The 19,865-nt window shown below is 39.0% G+C and overlaps 1 protein-coding gene and 1 long non-coding RNA gene across 3 annotated transcripts in view; one reads left to right on the forward strand and one right to left on the reverse strand.

The window, feature by feature from the left end:
- Positions 1-1,480: 1,480 nt before the first annotated feature.
- Positions 1,481-19,865, reverse strand: part of LOC116563876 — a 19,197-nt gene continuing 812 nt past the window's right edge. Inside the window, exons 2-3 of the long non-coding RNA XR_004274613.1 lie at positions 19,231-19,237; positions 1,481-2,818 (exon numbers count right to left, since the gene is read on the reverse strand). This is a non-coding gene — a long non-coding RNA (uncharacterized LOC116563876). The remainder of the gene's footprint in view (positions 2,819-19,230; positions 19,238-19,865) is intronic.
- The window catches only part of SLC35D1 (solute carrier family 35 member D1), a 58,083-nt gene continuing 42,960 nt past the window's right edge, over positions 4,743-19,865 (forward strand). Inside the window, exons 1-8 of one of the 2 annotated variants that reach the window (XM_032296652.1) lie at positions 4,744-5,335; positions 6,160-6,193; positions 6,291-6,377; positions 7,053-7,120; positions 8,688-8,759; positions 9,364-9,432; positions 11,530-11,632; positions 16,467-16,559. In XM_032296652.1, the coding sequence (XP_032152543.1) occupies positions 5,133-5,335; positions 6,160-6,193; positions 6,291-6,377; positions 7,053-7,120; positions 8,688-8,759; positions 9,364-9,432; positions 11,530-11,632; positions 16,467-16,559 (729 nt within the window). In that variant the 5' untranslated portion in view covers positions 4,744-5,132. Of the gene's footprint in view, positions 5,336-6,159; positions 6,194-6,290; positions 6,378-7,052; positions 7,121-8,687; positions 8,760-9,363; positions 9,433-11,529; positions 11,633-16,466; positions 16,560-19,865 lie in introns of both variants that reach the window. The other variant, XM_032296653.1, reaches the window with a different exon arrangement.

Raw genomic sequence — 19,865 nt, forward strand, 5'->3', positions numbered from 1 at the left:
CCATGGCAAATAGGTGGATAGTGAGGCCAATTCAGTAAAATTGGAGATTCAAAGAAGCAACTTATTTGGGAGGGATTTATGCCAAGTTGAGTTGTAAATATATTAAGCTTGAAATGTCTTTGTATTTCCAGTGCCTAACTCAGTGACTAGTATGCTATTTGTGAATGGGTCATGATTATGCCTTCAATACATCACTCTTCCTTTATCCTGCTTATTCTTCTTCATAGGGTTAATAAACACTAAACTTGGTAATTGAAGACAGCGCTGACTTTGCTAGAACATCTTGTAAAAGTAGGTCTTGTCCATCTGCCCCAAAGGAGATAGGAGTGTCCACGGGAGGAACACAGAATAAATGCTAAACAGACATAGGACCAAATCTGCACACAATCACTTAGAGCTGTGGGATGCAGTGTATGTCTAATACTCCCTCTCAGCCCTTGCTTCCCTGTTTATATGTTGTTTCACAATATCTGCTTCTCAGAGTGGTTAGGATGAAATGATATAATGAATTACAAGAGTAGCACATTGTGAAGCTCATCCTCAGTGGTCAATAAGACCACTTGACCTTGCACCCCAAAAAAGAAAAGGACAAGGCACTGCAGAGAAGCTCCATGCTCTCTGGTTCTCAGAATTTTTCAAGTATTGTTCATATAGGAAACATGTATGACCTCTGCTCCTTGACTACAAAGTAACCAGTGGTGCAACACAGCAGGTCGCTGGGTAAGATGCAGGCTGGCCGTGAATAGGAAACTGGGAATGAAGGTGGATAACAAAAGAGGCCTATATACATTCCACTGTAAGCGGAGTGAGTGGGCCAAGGGAAAGGGAGCATGTGGGGAAAGAAGTAATATAAGTTATGTTTTAAAAAATTGTGCACACAATCAATATTCCCTCATGGAGAAACAGGATATTAAAGGCAATGCTTTGATAAAAAGACATGTTTTAATATGAAGAAGAGTTTTTGCTAGTAATTCTACCTAGTAAGATATAAAATTTATCAACCCACAAAGTTGACCTTTCCAAATAGAGTATACTTGTACCTAAATGAGAACATTTAATTCAGTCTTTCTTATCTTGAACAACTTTTTCAGATATATTTCAATATTTATTCAGTTTCACCCAATGATGTGTAAATACTCCATATATAATTCTGTTATTAATATTACTGAGGTCAGAAAACAGATCTGAGGACCTAAAATACCAAAATTTACCCAAAAGTCTAAGTACCTATAACATAGGAAAGAGATAAAAATCCTACTAGGAGATGGCACTTGTTTCAACTTTGTGGGTACTTAATGAGAATGCTTGACTCCATTAAACTCCATAGCATTTAACTGAGGGTCCACAGCAACCAAATCGTTACTGGAGCTGAGAAAATCCAGTGCAGTTTGTGGCCTGTGGTAGGTCTTAAACGTTTGTTAATTAATAAAGTAATCACGCTGAGAAAAACAGTAGTTGCCTGGATCTTTTCATGTTGTGTAATCACAACTTATGGTGGTGAAAATTTGTACCTGGCATTTCATATTTCCCCAGGGTAGAACTTGAAATATTGTCCGCTTCTTCCATTGTTCTCCACTGCTGCCCTCTTGAGTTTATAAAAGAGGGTTTCATTTTCATATACTGTTAGCAGGAATAAAAAATGAGTACAAACTCTTTGGAGGTTGTTAATTTGGAATTTTGTCAATTCTATTAATTTTTTTATGAAAAAGTAGGCTTAAAGCAATTCTACTTCTAGAAACTTATACCCGCACACAATTAAATGGACAAGGATTGTTAGTAAACCGAAAAAACTTAAATGTCTATAGGGTTACACGATGATGCATCCAACTAATGGAATACTCCAAAGCCTTTGAAAAGAATTAGGGAGAGTTTAAGTGTTGCCACAGAAAGACCATCAAGGAATAGTAAGTGAAAAGAGAAAGATTGCATAATAATTGCTAGTGATAATAGTAATTATAAAAAACATTCATATTTGCTATGTTCTAAGCACTTTACATTCATTAACTCATTTAATTCTCATCATAACTCTATGAAGTGGGCATTATTGTTATCTCCATTTTACAGGTGAGGAAATTGAAGCACAGTGATATCTGTTAATTTTGCCCAAGGTCACACAACCACTAAGTGTCAGTGGTAGTGTGTGGCTTGAGGATTAGTGTTCTTTTCTGGTTCTATTCCAGATATGTTTTTTAAAATGTGTACATGTGTATATATTAGCTTTTTATTATGAGGGGCATTGTTACTTCTATAATAATTTTTTTCTACAAGGATGTTTCTTAAAATACAATGGCTTAGTTATTTTTCCTTTTGTTGCTAGCAGTCAAGGAAGAAATTTAATCATTTTCCTTGTTTTAATTGATTAATTCAACTAAAATATCTAATCTGTGTTAGGCATCCTTGCCTGCCCCTGTCCTCAAGAAGCAACTGTCTAATAGAAAAGAATGATATGTAAACATGCAATACAGAGCCCCTATGCTATATGGTCTGTACATGTCCTCCAAAATTCAAATGTTGAAACTTAATCAACAATGTGATATTATTAAGAGGTAGGGCCTTTAGGAGGTGACTAAGTCATAGGGCTCTGCCTTTGTGAGCAGGAGTCATGCCTTACTTACAAAAGGGGCTTTACATAGTGTTTGTCCCTTTCTGACCTTCTGTCCTTTCTGCCATGTGAGGACATGGTGTTCTTCACCTTCAGAGGATACAGTAGTTAAGGTGGCACCTTGGAAGTAGAGAGCAGCTTCACTAGACACTGAACCTGCTGGTACCTTGATCTTGGACTTCTCAGCCTCCAGAAGTGTGAGAAAATTAATTTCTACTTTCTATACGTGATCCAGTCTCAGGTATTTGTTATAGCAGCAGGAACAGATGAACACTCTATAAAGGGGGTATATAAAGATGCAGTAGGAGAGGCACAAAGGAGAGATATCAATTATATAGTGGGAAGGTGGGGGGCAGTGTGAAGGAAGGCTGCCCAGAGAAGAGGTAACGTAAGAGTTTTTCAGGAGCTCGGTAAGAGGAAGGAGAGAAAAAGCAGCCCAGATAGGGGGACTAATGAGAGTAAAGACACAGAAGCCTGAACCCACATTGTTGATTTATCTGCAGCTTAGGGAGAGAAACGTGAATAGTGTCTCTGGAGATGCACTATTCATCTGGGTAGGAACCACATCATCCAGGACCTTGTAGGCTATGTTAAGAACCTCATCCTGTGTGCCAGTTTTTTAAGGAACATTTGAAGAACATAGGTGTTCTCAAAGTAACTCAAAAGATGTAAACCAATTATATACATATAATTGAATATTATTCAGCTTTATAAATGTTAGAGGACATTCTAACATACACTATAACATAGATGAACCTTGAAGGCTCTATGTTAATAAGTTCATCACAAAAGGACAAACACTACATGATTCCACTTATCTGAGGTACCTAGAGTAGTCAAATTCACAGAGACAGAAAGTAGAACACTGGTTAATAGCAGAGAGGGATGGAAGTGGGGAAACAGGGAGTGATTGTTTAAAGCAGAAAGAGTTTCACATTGGGATGGTGAAAAAGTTCTGAAGATGGATTAATGATGATGGTTGCAAAACAATGTGAATGCACTTCATGCCATTCAAGTGCACACTCAAAAAGAGTAGAATGATAAATTTTATATTATGTATATTTTCCCACAATTTATTTAAGATGGTCTTGTGCTATTACAGTAGAAGTGCAGTAGCATAATCATAGCTCGTTGCAGCTTCGACCTCATGGACGCAAGCCATCCTCCCACCTCTGCTTCCTGAGTAGCTGGGACCACAGGCATGCACCACCACACCTGGCTAATTTTTTCATTTTCTTATAGAAACAGGGTCTCACTATGTTGCCCAGGCTGGTCTCAAACTCCTGGGCTCAGGCATTCCATCTGTCTTGGCCTCCCAAAGTACTGGGATTAGAGGTGTGAACCACCATACCTCGTTTACCAAAATTTAAAAATAAGAAAAAAAAATTATAAAGATATAGACCAAGCACTTAGAAAAATAATTTAAAGTTCTTTCCTAATCCATTAAAGTTCAATATGTAATTTGTTTGCTTAAACTGATCATAATGATTTGCTTCTGTTATGCAATAATAACTACCATTTACTGAAAACTAGCTCTTTGCTAGCTAGCTATACATCCATAGAGATCAAGATCAGGGAGGTCATCTAACTGATCCAAGACACACCATAAGGAGTGTGGGGGGGGGGCGTCGTCATTTCTGTGAATCCTACAATTGGAAATGAAGTCTTTTAGGCTCCAAACACCTTGTGCTTTCACCAATCTCCAAGTTGCTTAATTATCCTGCTACTTTTTGGGATATGTCAACGTTTTTCTTAAAACAACAAACAAAACTTGATTTGAAAAGGAAGTATTGTTTGGTGTTTTCTGGGTTCAGAAAGTGTAAGAAGCTTGAGGCATTGCAGAATTAAATTTTTGTTGAGTGTTTACTGTTGATCCACATCTGATACTTTTGAAGGGTTTTGATCCTCTCCAAGAGAGACTAAAAGAGCGTTCAAAATTAGTCTAGACGCAGTGTACTGTAACTACTTGGCAGGCCACCTGTAACAGAGGGGAGGAGAGTCTGCACTTATGTTGCGGCAGTTATCTGGAGAATACGGCCTTCCAGCCCCTCGGCCACCCGACCCCCCCCCCCCCCCCCCCAGGTGCGCGCCCCTCGGAGAGACCAAGCGCTGGCTCGTGCGCAAGCGCAGGGCGACTCACCCGGCGTCTGCGGTTTGCTGCTCGGCGCTCTGGTGTCCTGATGTAGTTCCCCCGGCTTCTTGTTGTCCGCCTCGGGCTGGGGGTGTGAGGGGTTGGGGGTTGCCGCTCCCCCTTCTTCAGGCTCTCTCCAACCCCTGCCCAGGCTAAGCCTGGCGCGGCCCCACCCTCTGACCCTGCGTTGCACAATGCCCGAGCAAAGTCTCCAGGGGTGTGAACCCCGGCGTCCCTGCCCCTGGGCGGGAACCGGCGGCGGCCTAGCGGGGAGCCGAGGCGACGAGCGCGCAGCTGGCCTGGTCCTTGGTCCCCGACTCCTGGAGTCCCTTGGGAGCCGCTGCTGCAGATCCCCTCGCCGCTAGGCCCCGCCGCCAGGCCCGCGCCGCAGCGGCAGCCATGGCGGAAGTTCATAGACGTCAGCATGCTCGGGTTAAAGGAGAAGCCCCCACGAAATCCTCCACACTCCGAGATGAGGAGGAGCTGGGGATGGCGTCGGCCGAAACGCTGACCGTGTTTCTGAAGCTGCTGGCCGCCGGCTTTTACGGCGTGAGCTCCTTCCTGATCGTGGTGGTGAACAAGAGCGTGCTCACCAATTACAGGTAGGGCCGAGACGGCGGCGGCCGAGGCCGCGGAGGAGGAGCGGGCGGCGGTGGCTGGGCGCCGGTTCCCTGGACTTTGACTGCAAAAGTTAAAGCCGAGCAAAGTTGGGCGGGAGCTGGGGAGGGCGGGCGGCACACGCGCGCTGCCCAGGCGACGGAGCCGGCTGGGCGCGCAGGCCTGGGGCAGGGGACTGCTCACCGCGCGGAGCTCCGGCGGGCCCGGCGCGTTCGGGGCTCGCCTCCCGTGCCTTCGGCGCAGCGCCTCAAAAACCCCGCCTTTCAGAGCGATGCTGCAAAGTGACTCGCTTGGTGACATTTGAGCCCCTGCGTCTGCCGAGCAGGGAGGAGAGCGAGGGAAGCCTCCCTCCTCCGTAGCCTGGACAGGGGGCCGGGGCTTCAGTGTCCCCTGCACCCGCTGACAGCTTCTGGGGAAGTGCACATCCTCACCCTCGCGGACAGTTATTTCCTTGATGTCACTGTAACCGAGAGGCAGAAGTTGATTTGTGTGTGTTTTTTTTAAGGTGTGTGAAACCGTTGGGGAGATCTGTATCTTCACTTCCTTGAGAAATCCTTTGCAGGCAGCCGACTGAAATTGTAGACTCGGACAAGACGTGACAAGCGGCCGCCCGAGGCTACAACTTCAGCGGGGTGGCCTGATAACCAACCGGCAGGGAGTTTTCTCCCAAGATTTTTATTTGATTTAGGGGCAGACGTTGGTGTGGCTTGTATCGGAATGCCTTATTAATGTTGCCGATGTGCAAATGGAATTCACGGAGCTAAGTTACGTTTGTTCTGACCTTGTTTTTTCTTTGCCCTTTTCGTAGATTTCCCTCGTCACTATGTGTTGGACTTGGCCAGGTTAGTTGGAATCCTCACCATTACGTGGTTTATGTTTTTAGAACTTCTGTGTGTGTCTTTATGTGTAGAACAGTGAATCTGTGTTCTCTGTTTACAGATGGTGGCCACAGTGGCAGTTCTTTGGGTGGGAAAGGCACTCAGAGTAGTCAAGTTTCCTGACTTTGACAGAAATGTACCTCGAAAGGTAAAAGAAAAAAAACAATATGAAGTCACTATATATTAATATATTTTATCAGCGCCTTGCACATTTAAAAATTGCACCCTCAAAATTACCCAGTCTAGAATGGTTATAATGAATGTAAAGAATAAATGTAGTAATAGGTGTCAAAGAAGGCCTACAATCTCTTTAGACTTAAGAGAAAAAAAATCTAGGAACAGTTTTCTGTTTTTAATTAATGGCACTTGTTGAAAGTACAACAGTTTTGTAGTTTCTCTATCCATCTAATCTAGCCAGTTTATCCTGCATTCATTATTCTTTGGGTTTATTTTATATTCTTCTTTCTGCTGCTGCTTGACTCCAAGTGAAGATGAAATGCCTTTACTTTTTCTGCTGACATTAGAGCCATGGGCTCTAATACATTATCATATTTACAGCAAATGATGTTTCTGTCTCACGTTGATCATATTCATATTTCTGCCTTCTCTGCCTGCCTTCCTCCCTTTCTTTCTGCCATAATAATGTTTATCCAAGCATAAGTGTTGTTTGGGTGTTTGAGGGTCAAAATTGTGTATGAGAACTAATCTTATGTTTTAAGTGGAAAACATTTTGATCATATAAACAAAATTGTTTCTGTTTGAAAGGACCTTGTTTTAGCTGTCTTTATTATTGAGTTTTGTTATCCCTTTTTAAATTTTCTAGACGTTTCCACTACCTCTTCTATATTTTGGGAACCAAATCACGGGACTGTTCAGCACAAAGAAACTGAAGTATGGATAACTTTATTTTACTAGTGAGATTAATATAATGTATGCTTAAAATTGTACTTGAATGTCAAATATTTAACACGTTATTGATTCTGGAAAAAAGTGAAAAGACCAGAGAGCTTCTGTTACTACTAAATAATGAAGGTGGTGCCAAAGGTTTTAGTTTACATTCTTTTCTTAGAAGAGAAAGAGGAGGTTTTTTTCCCCCCTCATTTTGATGTTAGAAGTCTTAAAATGTCACAAAGTGCTGTGATAGGAGATTTTTATTATTTTTCTACAGCTATAATAGCAAAGATATGTATACTAGGCTTCTGAGATTTCAGTTCTTTAATATAGTTCATAAATATCTTAGGCAATTTCCACACTGCAAAATCGGAGGGTAGGGATAAGAACTTTTGCAGTTTTTCTTTTAATGTGAAGTAAAGTAACATCAGATAGAACCCTAATAAAAATATTGCTAAATCTTACCCATGGCATATAACTGTAGAGACAACATACTTATTTTCAGAAAGAAGCAATAGCTCTCGACTCCACGGTAACACTATTTTTCCTTCCAACTAGTCTACCTTCTAGTTTCTGGCTTCTGCTCTTATTGTGGTGTGTATTGTGTTAAAACGACACAAATAGAGAAACCATTTAACAGAAATCCAGTGGCTTCATCACTACCACGCAAGCTAAAACCCTGGTATTGTAAAACAGAATGGAGAGATTTCTGAGGATCGAGTTGAGGTGTTCTTTTTCTTCCTTTTTTTTTTAAACCCAAGACACCTGACAGAATGACTAAGATGATGTCTCTGAAGATTCCAAGGAAGACAAATTTATCATGGGTGGGACATCCTTTTCCATTTCATTACCCACTAGGAGAGAAATGCAGGCCTTCTACAAAGTGCATCTTGTATAGAGTTTGGTTTTTTTTTATTCATGTCATCCAACCATTCATTCATACCTATCTTTGATTGCCAGCTAAGTATAAGGCACTTTGGAGTGAGATAAGATATCATCTGTGTCATCCAACCATTCATACCTATCTTTGATTGCCAGTGGAGTATAAGGCACTTTGGAGTGAGATAAGATATATTCAGAAATAACTATATTGCAAGAGGCTATATGTTTGACTAGTACAAGCAAAATGCTCTGGAGTTTAAATGAAGACAAAATTACATCCACAAAAGGACAGTCAAGGCATTTCATGGGATAAGACTTTCATAGATGTTTTTTTGGTGGTCTAGGGAGTGGGAGGGAGGTCAGACTAGTGAAAAAATGAGAAGTAAGCCTTTTGCTATTAACAACTAACATGTTTACAGCATAGGGTATATGCATAATTAGCAGAATAAAATGAAGTTTTGTAGTTAATTTAATGTTTCTCACTTCTAGTGGTTTTTAAAAAGCAACTCTTTTAGGCTTTCAAGTAGGAATTGTGTCTAGAGAGAAGTAAGGGTTTGTTCATAAATTAATCAGTATGGAATTTCCGTAATGGAAGAATAGCAATATTTTAACTACCAATTTGGAAAATCTTAGTTTAAAAGAAATTTAAAATTTTATTTTACCTAATTATCTTTTTGTTTTCCAGCCTGCCAATGTTCACAGTTCTGAGAAGGTTCTCCATCCTGTTTACAATGTTTGCTGAGGGAGTTTTACTCAAGTGAGTTAAGTTTCTAATATATCTGTTCTTTAAATTACATTGAAAAGGTGCTCAGCATATGTGGGATATTAAATTATTTGTCTTGTTCCTACCTTAACTTTTGAGAAGTTAAAGCAGCTTTGGCTGCTGGAATTGATAGTTTGTGGGAGTGATAGTCAGGAAGGTCATGAATTGAAGTTGAAAACCTATCAAACATGAGATTTACTTTCTAGGATTTCTGTACCTACTGCTACCACTGGGAGAAGCTGGATCGGAATCATAGGTATAGGTTTTAAATAGCATTCATGTCTTAGCTTCTTTTAGTACAAGTGTATGTGACATTTTTCTATTTAAAGAAATTCAGATTTACAAAAATTAAAACTCACTAATAACAAATTATGAAAATTTAAAAAATGATTATAGGAACTTATATAACCATTATAATGAAGTAAAAGTGAATTTTTACTTCATCAAAGGGTTCTTTTAAATATCCAGTTTCTCAGAAATGTGTAAAATATGATTGTTTATAGATTTTGAGAAAGCATATCACATTTTTTGCTTCTGTTATAAAATGAGTCTGTGTGAATAAAGTCACATGTATATTTTAAAATGTTTTATTTTGTAGGAAGACTTTTTCTTGGGGTATTAAAATGACTGTATTTGCAATGATTATTGGAGCCTTTGTAGCTGCCAGGTAAGATGTGGGCCTATGAATAGCACATTATAAATTGTCAATAATTATTATCAATACTTATTAATAACAATTTTTTATAGCCTAAATAGGAATTATGTCTTTAAAAAGCATCTAGAATACTCTTGAAAAGGTTAAATCTTTTTGGCTGTAGTAAGGTAAAGTTAGGCAAAGATAAGATTTTTGGGATTGTTGAAAGTTAAATTGATGTATTTAGAATTTGTTACTGTCATTTTACCGAGCACAGACCATGTACTGCACAATATGTTTGGCATTTTACACATCTTATTATGTATTCTTCATAACACCTCTGAGAGGTATGGGTATAATTTTCCTATTTTATAGCTGAGGAAACTAAAACTTAATTCAGTATCTTGCTCAAGGTCACAGAGCTAATAAATGGCAGAGCTGAAATTTGAATGTGTGGCTTTCTTCAGAGCCTATGTATTTTTATAAACCATGTGACATTTCTTAATTTTGCATGCTGATGAAGAAGAGCATGTGTCGTCTTCTGTGAGGTGAAGAAAATGACTATGAAACATTTGCCTTTTCAAATAACGAATGATAACATTGCTTTAAGTGGCCTCGCACAAGATACATCACAAATGCCGTAACTTAGAAATTCTGTTAGGTTATTAAAGCTTTTTTCATTTTTCTCAAGTTTTAAAGTACATGGGGAAAATGTATAACCACAGACCAAAAAAATTATAATGATTGCTAGAAGTCTTCTACAACATTTTAATCAGCCCAGGGCATGCATATATGTATTTGCTAGTGCCACACATTCTGCCAGACATATGTTTTTCATCCAAGAGTTCCAGTGTACTTCTTGGTTTGATTTACCATCATCACATTCCCATAGTATAGGTGGAGGAAAATATTATCAGTCTAGTCCTATTTTATAAGTTCAATCTCTTAAGTAAAGTTTCATTCTAAAAAAAAAAAAAAGGCATAACTGGTTACTAGAAATTGGCTGTAGAGCTGACTGCTTTTCCTTCTATGTCGTATTGCCTCCTTGGAGAAAAATTCTGTACTAGCCTCCTACCTTTCTTCTGGAGGTGCCCTGCTAGTCTTTGAAACATTTCCTTGAATCTGATGGGGTCCAAAATTGTACCAAACAACAGGGGTTCCTCAGTGCTTACTCGGGTCAACAAGAAAGTTCTGAAGAGGATTGCTATCTGGACCAGTCTTATCTAGGTGGACCCTTTGACTTGGAAAAGATATTGGGAGAAAGGGAACACAGACCTCTGAAGTCAGTCAGAGGGTTGTTAGACTGTTTGGGGTAGGGAGTGTGCATTAAGTTAGTCCTGTCTAAAATTCAGTAGTATAGAACTCATTAGAAGTGTTGGTTCCTATACAGTATCTCTGTAAAATCATAGACTGTGGTCCCACTATTTTAGCTAGGGTGCTGAAGTATGCTGAAGGCATACTTTTCTCAGATTTTCATTTATTCTGTTTAATTTACTAAATTGTTATCTTGTGCCTGGTACTCTAAGTTCCAGAAATTTTCAGTTTCTCTAAACCCCCTAGTTACACTTCACAGGTTCATTGAGCAATTATTTAAGTGTTTGAGTTCCTGCTGTGTGCTTAGACACTGTTACTAGCTTGATCTCAGAACTAACCATGATCCATACATCAGAAATTCCACCCAGGGGCCCAACTACCTATGCAACATAGTCCTACCGTTTGTGTAGACCTTCAGAAAATGACTTGTTAATGGCCTTGTCCTTTTGGTTTCCTTGTCTGTGAAACTGAGCTCTGATGCCTTCTGCCTGCTTCACAGAAGTACTTAATGATAAATTTGGTGCTTGTTATCATCTGGCTTTTAATGCAGAGCAGTGTGCTATTAAATGACATGATTGATTTTTGCTAATTATGTGTTTAAATGTTAGTGCCTCTTATGTCTGAGGAATCCCTTATGGAGGTAAAATTACAAACTGACCAGAAATCAAGAAATACTAGTAGCTGATAAAAATGCCTAATATTCACGTCCCTAGATGAGAATATGTTTTTGTAAATACTTTAGTTCGTACCTATTTAAAATTAAATGCATGTTCTTTAAATGTAAGTTGTTCTTAAAGTGTTGCTTATGTTTTGCAGCTCTGACTTGGCATTTGATCTGGAAGGATATGTTTTTATTCTGATAAACGATGTCCTGACAGCAGCAAATGGTGCATACGTCAAACAAAAATTAGATTCAAAAGTAAGTAGCAATCTAAATCTTCTTTAACAGATGTATACTGATGTTGGGAATGTCAATTCATCAGAGAAAAAGTGGGGAATAAAGAAAGTACTTACCAAGGAGGAGAAAGATATAGTGGCCCTCTGAGGATAAAATTCCTATACTTTGGTGTTCATATAAGAAACTATTTTTTAATTAATTAGCAGTTAGGTTTTATTCCTGGCCTTTCTGGGATTGCATGAATATTGATTTCTTATGGGTTAGGGAAGGTGAAGAGTGTTCACCAAAGTGTCTTTAAATGTTCATGACTGTATTCTAGAGGACTTTCTGGGGGACCTGGGAGGCAAAACAAAGATGGCCTTTGTGTATTTGCCCTATAAATAACGGGAAACTTTAGGGAGCATTGCTATCTCTCTCAGAGGCAACACTGAATTTCCTGGCCTAGGCTTTACCAGATATTGTTTGTTTACTATGTACTTTAAATATAGACAAATTACATTTTATTTTCAGATCAAGCCAGATTATCAGAAAGCTGAGTATTTGAATCGCATTGCTTTTGCAACATTATAAGATTACATTACTGTAAGAAACAACTAAATAGACCTCAGCTTTATATATCCTAGGGTTGCTAATTGAAGGAATTGTCCTTGATATCATAATGTATTCTATACGAAGACCCATATGAGATGTTTATCTTAGATGTCACCCTAGTTTTTCCTGAGCAGCTGTTTTTTTTTAATCTCATAATTAAATCTTATCACTGACCATGACTTTATCTTATTTTCCTACCCATATTTTCTCTTCCGTCAGATGACTTTAACTGCTTAGTTTTTAGTCTTTTCTATTACATGTAGAGTATTTCTGAAACTACTTAAGCTCCTTTTTGGAAACTTAGGTAATAAATAAATACTAGTGTCCTACCTGCTTGATAGTGCTATTAGTATTGAGTTGACCTTGCCTTGGCCAGGGGCTTTGCCTGCTCCTCCAGAAAAGAAGTATAGATTGAATGGCTATCACAGTAGGTTCATTATTTTCATATAGTTTTTTTGGAATAGGCTTGAAGAACCAAGGACAGTGTTGATTTGTTTCCAACCCATTTTCTTTAAATGTACATTTCTTAGCCTCCATTTATTTGCTTTGATGAATCTGTATCATGGTTGCATTTTAATGGAAGTTACTAGTAAGAATTTTTATCTTTTTAAAACAGCTAGAGAAAAGGTAGCAGTTAGTGATTGTTCTTACTCTTTTACTTCAGCCAATTTGCTACTTTGGAAAATGGATACAATTAATGACACTTTATTTGTGTAGCAGCTTCAGTTGTCTAAAAGAGCACTCTTCAATAGAATTTTCTGTGATGTTGGAAATTTATATTTCTGCTTTCTGTTAACTGGTCATTAGCCATGCATAGCTCTTGAGCACTTGAAAATAACCGAGAAACTGAAATCAGTAGTTTTATGTGATTATAATTAAATCGAAATAGCTACATGATGCTAGTGGCTACCATATTAGATAGTACAATCTATAGTACACCCTAGAACCTAGAAAAAGTCAAGAAAGTTTCTGAGTATTTTATTCCTAGGAGAGTCCTTCAGTTTCTCACTTACAAATGACTATGACTTATTTGTATTAGAACTTTTAAGTTCATTGATTACTTCTCATAGCTCATATCTTAGAAGCAACAAACTAGAAGGTAGAATTCTATTTAGAGGCAGAGAGGTTTACCAGCTATATAAAAGGTCAGCTAACAAGAGAAATGGATTGTAAAAGACAAATGCTGAAGAAAAAAAAGATGTAGGGTCTATTAAACAGCTGAATAAGAACATAATATGTAAACATAATACAGACTTATGATGCATAACAATGTATCATAAGACGTAATAATACATGTTTATGATGATGCCCTAAATCTAGTTTTAGCCAGTGTACTTTCTTTAAGAAGGCAGGGAGAAAGATATTCAACACAGTTAAATGTATAAAGAAAAACAGAAGTTTTGGCATTTAAGTTTTTGCTGTGTGTCAGTCACTGCATGATGTGTATCTGTGTGTATATATGCCTCCATGCACATCCTCTGCTTCCTGGATAACACTCATGCCTGTGGCTGACTGGGCGCCATTCTTAAAGGTTGTTGCAGTATGGCTTTTTTCTTGCTGCAATACATATGAGGCACACCTTTACACCGATGCTTGTGGTGAACATAAGCAATCAGTTACTTGGTTTATCCCAGAGGTAATAAGGCAATATGGCCATGCTGAGGTGCTTTTATAGGTTTTGTTTTGTTTTTGTTTTTGTTTTTTAGAAGTAAAGAAAAAGAATGGCTACTCCATAGGCAGGGCAGCCAGTCAGGAGTTTTATTACTGATAATATTGGGACTGCTTACAATCATGGTCCGTTGAGTATGAGTCATATAACATCAAGATTTTGTGTTGTATTTTAGACCTGAATGCAGCTATTGAATGAAAAACTTTTTAACTTTAAAATATTATGTAAAATGATGCATGTTTATGATGGAAGTAGTAGAAAACATGGATAAGCGAGAGGGAGAAAACATAAATCTCCCTTAATGCTATCATCAAGTGAGAAGCACTGTTTTGGTGGATATCCTTTATTTTGTGTGTGTGTGTGTATGTGTGTGGACGCTTACATGTATGTTAAAATTTTAAGCAAAAGAGGGATGATGTGTTTTCTAACTTGTATTTTTCACTTGTACCATTTCTTGAACACCTTTTTATGTCAGTCGGCATCATTAAACATTTTTAGTGGCTATGTAATGTTTCAGTGTACAGCTATGTTACAGTCTAATCATCTAATCAGCTAGTTTTCTTTCAGTTTTTTTTTTTTTGAGATAGAGTCTCACTCTGTTGCCCAGGCTGGAATGCAGTGACACAGTCTCAGCTCATTGCAACCTCCGTCTTCCAGGTTCAAGTTATTCTTGTACTGGAGCCTCTCAGATAGCTAGGATTATAGGTGTACGCCACCACACCTGGCTGTTTGTACTTTTAGTAGAGACAGGGTTTCCCTGTGTTGGCCAGGCTGGTCTCAAATTCCTGACCTCAGGTGATCTGCCTGTCTTGGCCTCCCCAAGTACTGGGATGACAGGCATGAGCCACTGCACCCAGCCTAATCAGCTAGTTTTCTGTCATTGGGTATTTATTTCCAATTTTTCAGTGCTGCTTTTGAGAAGGCAATTCGACTTTTCTCATCAGTCCGTAATCTTTCAACCACGGGAGTTAGGCAAGTGTTATGCCCCCATCCTTACCACTCCCTCACTGTCCCCCTTCCCACCCCTCAAACCCTGGCTGGCTTTTTCAGGAGACTCCTTCCTGCTGAATGTCCCAGAAGTATGTGAATCAAAGGTAGACTCAGAGTTCTTATAGGCTCCCTGTTTTTGAAGATGTGTGTTGTCCTTTAGCCAAGGGCACAATGAGTCATATTGTGTTCTGGGAGTTGTAGTTATAGTAATCTTAATCTTCCTTGTACTTCATGTACACATTTTTGGAAATGCTTCACTGAGAAGTGCTGTCTCTTGGTATTGGTTTAGGCCTGAGTCTGTGTGTCTGAATCTGTCCATCTTTTTTTGTTTGTTTTCTTTGTGCTTTTTGTTTGTTTTGTTTTTGAGCCAGGGTCTTGCTCAGTTGCCCAAGCAGTAATACAGTGGCACAATCAGAGCTCACTGAAGCCTCTCTCGGATTCCTGAGTTCAAGGCAGGCTCCCACCACAGTCTCCTGAGTAGCTGGGACTATAGGTGCACATCACCATTCCTGGCAATTTTTTTTTTTTTTAATATACGTTCTTGGTCTGTCACCCAGGCTGGAGTACAGTGGCATGATCTTGATCTTGGCTCACCACAGCCTTTATCTCCCAGGCTCAAGTGATTCACCCACATCAGCCTCCCCAGTAGATGGGATTTACAGGCACGTGCCACCATGCTTGGCTACGTTTTTTTTTGTGGTGGGGGGAGATGGAGTCTCGTTCTGTCACCCAGGCTGGGGTGCAGTGGTGGGATCTCAGCCCACTGCAACCTCCACCTCCCAGGTTCAAGCGATTCTTCCTCCTCAACCTCCCAAGTAGCTGGGATTACAGGCACCTGCCATCATGCCTGGCTAATTTTTGTATTTTTGTAGAGATGGTGTTTCACTGTGTTGGCCAGGCTGGTCTTGAACTCCTGATCTCAGGTGATCCACCTGCCTCAGCCTCCCAAAGTGCTGGGATTAAGTTCGGGTTGTTTGCAAAACTTCTGACTTAACTCAGGCATAGGCCACCGTGCCTAGCTGTTTTTGTATTTTTTGTAGAGACAGTCTTTCCCCATGTTGCCCATGCTGGTCTCGAACTCCTGGGCTCAGGCAATCTATCCTCTTCAGCCTCCCAAAGTGTTAAGATTACAGGTGTGAGCCACCATGTCTAGCCTCATCCATCTCTTTTAAATGACACTTGTGTTATGCTTCTGAAAAGCCCAAGACATACTCAGTGACTCTTGATTCAGTTGTGGAAAGAGAATGGCTTCAGGGAGATGTTTTGGTACTCGTGTGTATGTGTGTGTGTTCGTTCAAAATAACCTTTTCTACTTGCTATTTTAAGGCAGCCAGTTGCCATTTTTATTTCTCTGATCTTAAGCACTTGAGGAATTTATTTGAAGTAAGTTTAAAATTTTGTATGTTTGCTTTTTTTTGGTCTTTTGAAAGTTTAGGTTATTTCTTAATGTTTGCAAAACTTCTAACAACTCATTTACTGTGTATGTTGTAGGGGAAGGGGTGTGTGTTTGTGTATGTATGTGTAATTTGGGTGATATTTTGTACAGTGTTTTATGTATCTGCTAGAACCAATGCAAATGAAACAACTAATTATTTACTGTCCTAGGAGCTGGGAAAATATGGACTGCTCTATTACAATGCACTCTTCATGATTCTGCCCACCCTGGCCATTGCATATTTCACAGGAGATGTACAAAAGGTAGGGCTTTCTAATTATGGTTTAATGGCTTATGTTGATGAACTGCATTATTATTTATTATAAAAAGATCAACTTTGTGTTGTTCAAAAGAAATATTATTAAGTGACCAAAAAGTGAGCGTTTACTTTTTAAATTGCTATTGTCATGCTAACCTCTTTTCTTGGCATAAACATAGGATAGTACTAAGATGACTCAAAATAGCTCAGCTGTCAACATAAAAATAGTGCTTGCCCGCTAGTGTCCTTTTCTTACATGCTGGAAGAATAGAGGAAGGGAATTTTTACATTTCTGCTAAACTATAAAATAGGAATAGTAGTAAACTATCCTTGAGAAACAAAAATCTTGAAATAATAAAATTCTCCAAATCCTAAACAAAATACTAGGCATTGCTAGAAGGTCTCTGTTTTAATGTACATTTGTCATCATGGTTTAACTCCCGACTTGTTTTTTTTTTCCCCTTCAGGAGATATTTAGTGCTGTATAGTGATTTAACCATGTAAAGAACAACTAATGTAGTAGTTTACCAATTTTCTGCAAACATCTAGCTAAATAAATACAGAATAGAGTAGTAAAATACATCCAGAGAAGAATTTTTCTCTAAAAGAAGCCCACATAGGAGACAAATTGATAATATATTATTAGAATTCACAACATTCTGCAGACTAAATGCAAATCAGAATTATGGCAAGAATTTCGGTACCAAGATCCCGTCTAATGATTCCCCTGGCTAGTAACTTCTTCAGAATAAGTGTGTTGGTAATTCACTATAAAGACTTACAGTGATTATTTTTACAAATCTGTCGTAGCTAAAATAAGAGATTTTTAAGAACAGTGGACTATTAAATTGTTCTTGAACCAAAGGCAGGAGCTTATGAAGCTATTTTTCCCCCCATCATATACCTCTTTCTTTTAAAGAACTGGTACAGGTCATCTTGAATGAACTGTGACCTACCTATCAGCAGGCCTAAAAATGGCATCAAAATAGGAAACAGAGCTATTTCTCTAATAAAAAGTATTGAATAAGTGTTTTGTGACTGAAAAAAAGTGGCACAAGAAAATGACAATTATTGAATCCCTATTATGTGTTAGTCACTTTATATATTTAATGTAATGTGGTTTTTGTAACAGTCAAGAAAGTTTTATGCCTATTTAGCTAATGTGAAAGGAGAGGTTCAGAGAGACTAAGAAACTTGTCCAATGTCATGCTATTGGGGAATAGTGGAGTCAAGATTTAAACCCAAGCCTGACTCCAAAGGCTGTGGGCTTTGGAACAGACTAGCTACTACTAGCAGAAGCACCCCTCACTCTCCAGCTTTGGGGCAAGAATGTGGTGTGATCTGTGGTTCTAAATCTTGAGAGCAATCTGCATGTGAGAAAGTTGGAAGAATTAATTTGCTTGGGGAAAGTATCTTTATAAAGTTTCTTTTAGCAGACACTGAATTGAATGAACTAAGAGAGCAATTTGTATGGCCCTTTGGAGGGAGAGTAATCTAGGTCAAGGGAAGGGCAGATTCCAAGTCCTGAGATGAGAGTGCTTAGCCTTTTTTGAATAGGCAAATACCAGGAAAAGTCAAAGTGGGCCTTGAAGAATGTAGGTGGAACTAACAGCATGAGCACAGGCACAACTGCAAAGACCAGACTGTTCAATATGGTTAGAAGACAGAAGTCAAAGACCTTGGAAACATTAGAAGAGACCTTAGAGAGCAGCTGGTTCAAGCTTTTATTTCATAGATGGATAAAATGGGACCCAGAGAGGACTAGAACCTAGATTTTTAAGTTCTCAGCTAGTGCTATTACCATTCCCACCATATCACACCCTTAATTTGCTAGACAAAAGAATTTGACATTTACTCTGCAGGTAGTGATAAGTCCTTAAAAGTTTATGACAAAGGGCTGGGTGTGGTGGCTCCCGCCTTTAATCGTAGCACTTGGGGAGGTGGGCAGATTGCTTGAGCCCAGGAGTTCAAGACCAGACTGGGCAACATGGCAAAACCCATCTCTACAAAAAATTGAAAAAAAATTATTAGACATGGTTGGGTGCATCTGTAATCCTAGTTACTGGGGAGGTTGAGGTGGGAGATCACTTGAGCTTAGGAGGTTGAGGCTGCAGTGAGCCATGATTGTGCCACTGGACTTTAGCCTGGCTGATAACGAAAGAGCCTGTCTCAAAAAAAAAAAAAAAAAAAAGTTTGTGACATAAGTGGTACAGTGGGGAGAATTTAGGGCTCTCAGAATACAGAAAACTAACAACCTCCAATTCTCTGCCTGACTACCATCTGACTTTGGATAAGTCCCTTCTGCTCTCCTTGCCTTATTTTATGATGTGTAAAATGAGTCTCTAGATACAGCTCTTTCTGGGGTTGAGACAGAGTTTCTGGGGAGTAAAAGCCATGTCATTGTGGAAACAGGCAGCTGTTCTCACAGCTGGGATGAGCCTGGTGCTCCCTGATGATGAGTGCCGATAAACTGCTCTCATATGTTGGACTGCAGACTTTCCTGACCCAGAGCCACTTTGAATGGAAGCTTTCTATGTATTGAATGAAAAGATCTCCAAGATAAATGGTTAAGTGAAAAAGCACAGTGCAAAATGGTGTATATGGTATCCTACCTTTTGGGTGAAAAAGAAAAATAAGAATACACACACATATACATACACACACAATTTTTTCACTTATTTTCTTTATTTAAATAAAGAAACTCTGGAAAAATATATATGAAACTAATAAGTAATTTTTGTGCATATCGTGGGAACAGGGTAAGTAGAACAGGAATGGAAGGGAGCCTTCTCTTTCTAAATTTTTTTTTGATTAGAGGATTAAAGATAAAGTCTTTCATTAATGACTACTGTCCTGTGATTAACCCTAAATTTAAAAATAACTGGGGACATAGGGTAAGTCAGTTTGTTATTATCCGAAGTTATAGAGTCTTGAACCCACATTGCAAATTGAAGCAAAATCAGTGCAAATTATTCTTAGAGTCTCGCTGTTAATTTTAGTAGGCAGAAGAGGGAAAACTTCCCTCTGTTAGGACAAGAATCCAACAAAGAGGCTCTGAAAGTTTGGCTCCTCAGAGAGGCAGGAGTTGGATACAGCAGTTGATGGGGTTGACATAGCCTTTAAGCAAGAATTGGAGGCCAAGGATGAGAAAAACAAAAATTATAATACCATAAAAATTTAAAGGCAAGTTCCAGTTGAAAAACTCATCCCAGTGAGCACATAATTCAAGGTCTTGGCAAAGCATATTGAGAAACCAAACTCTGTGTGTGTGTGTGTGTGTGTGTGTGTGTGTGTGTGTGTGTGTGTGTGT

The sequence above is a fragment of the Sapajus apella genome, unplaced genomic scaffold (genome assembly GCF_009761245.1).
Source record: "Sapajus apella isolate SASKATOON/1434 unplaced genomic scaffold, GSC_monkey_1.0 scaffold36, whole genome shotgun sequence".
NCBI lineage: Eukaryota > Metazoa > Chordata > Mammalia > Primates > Cebidae > Sapajus > Sapajus apella.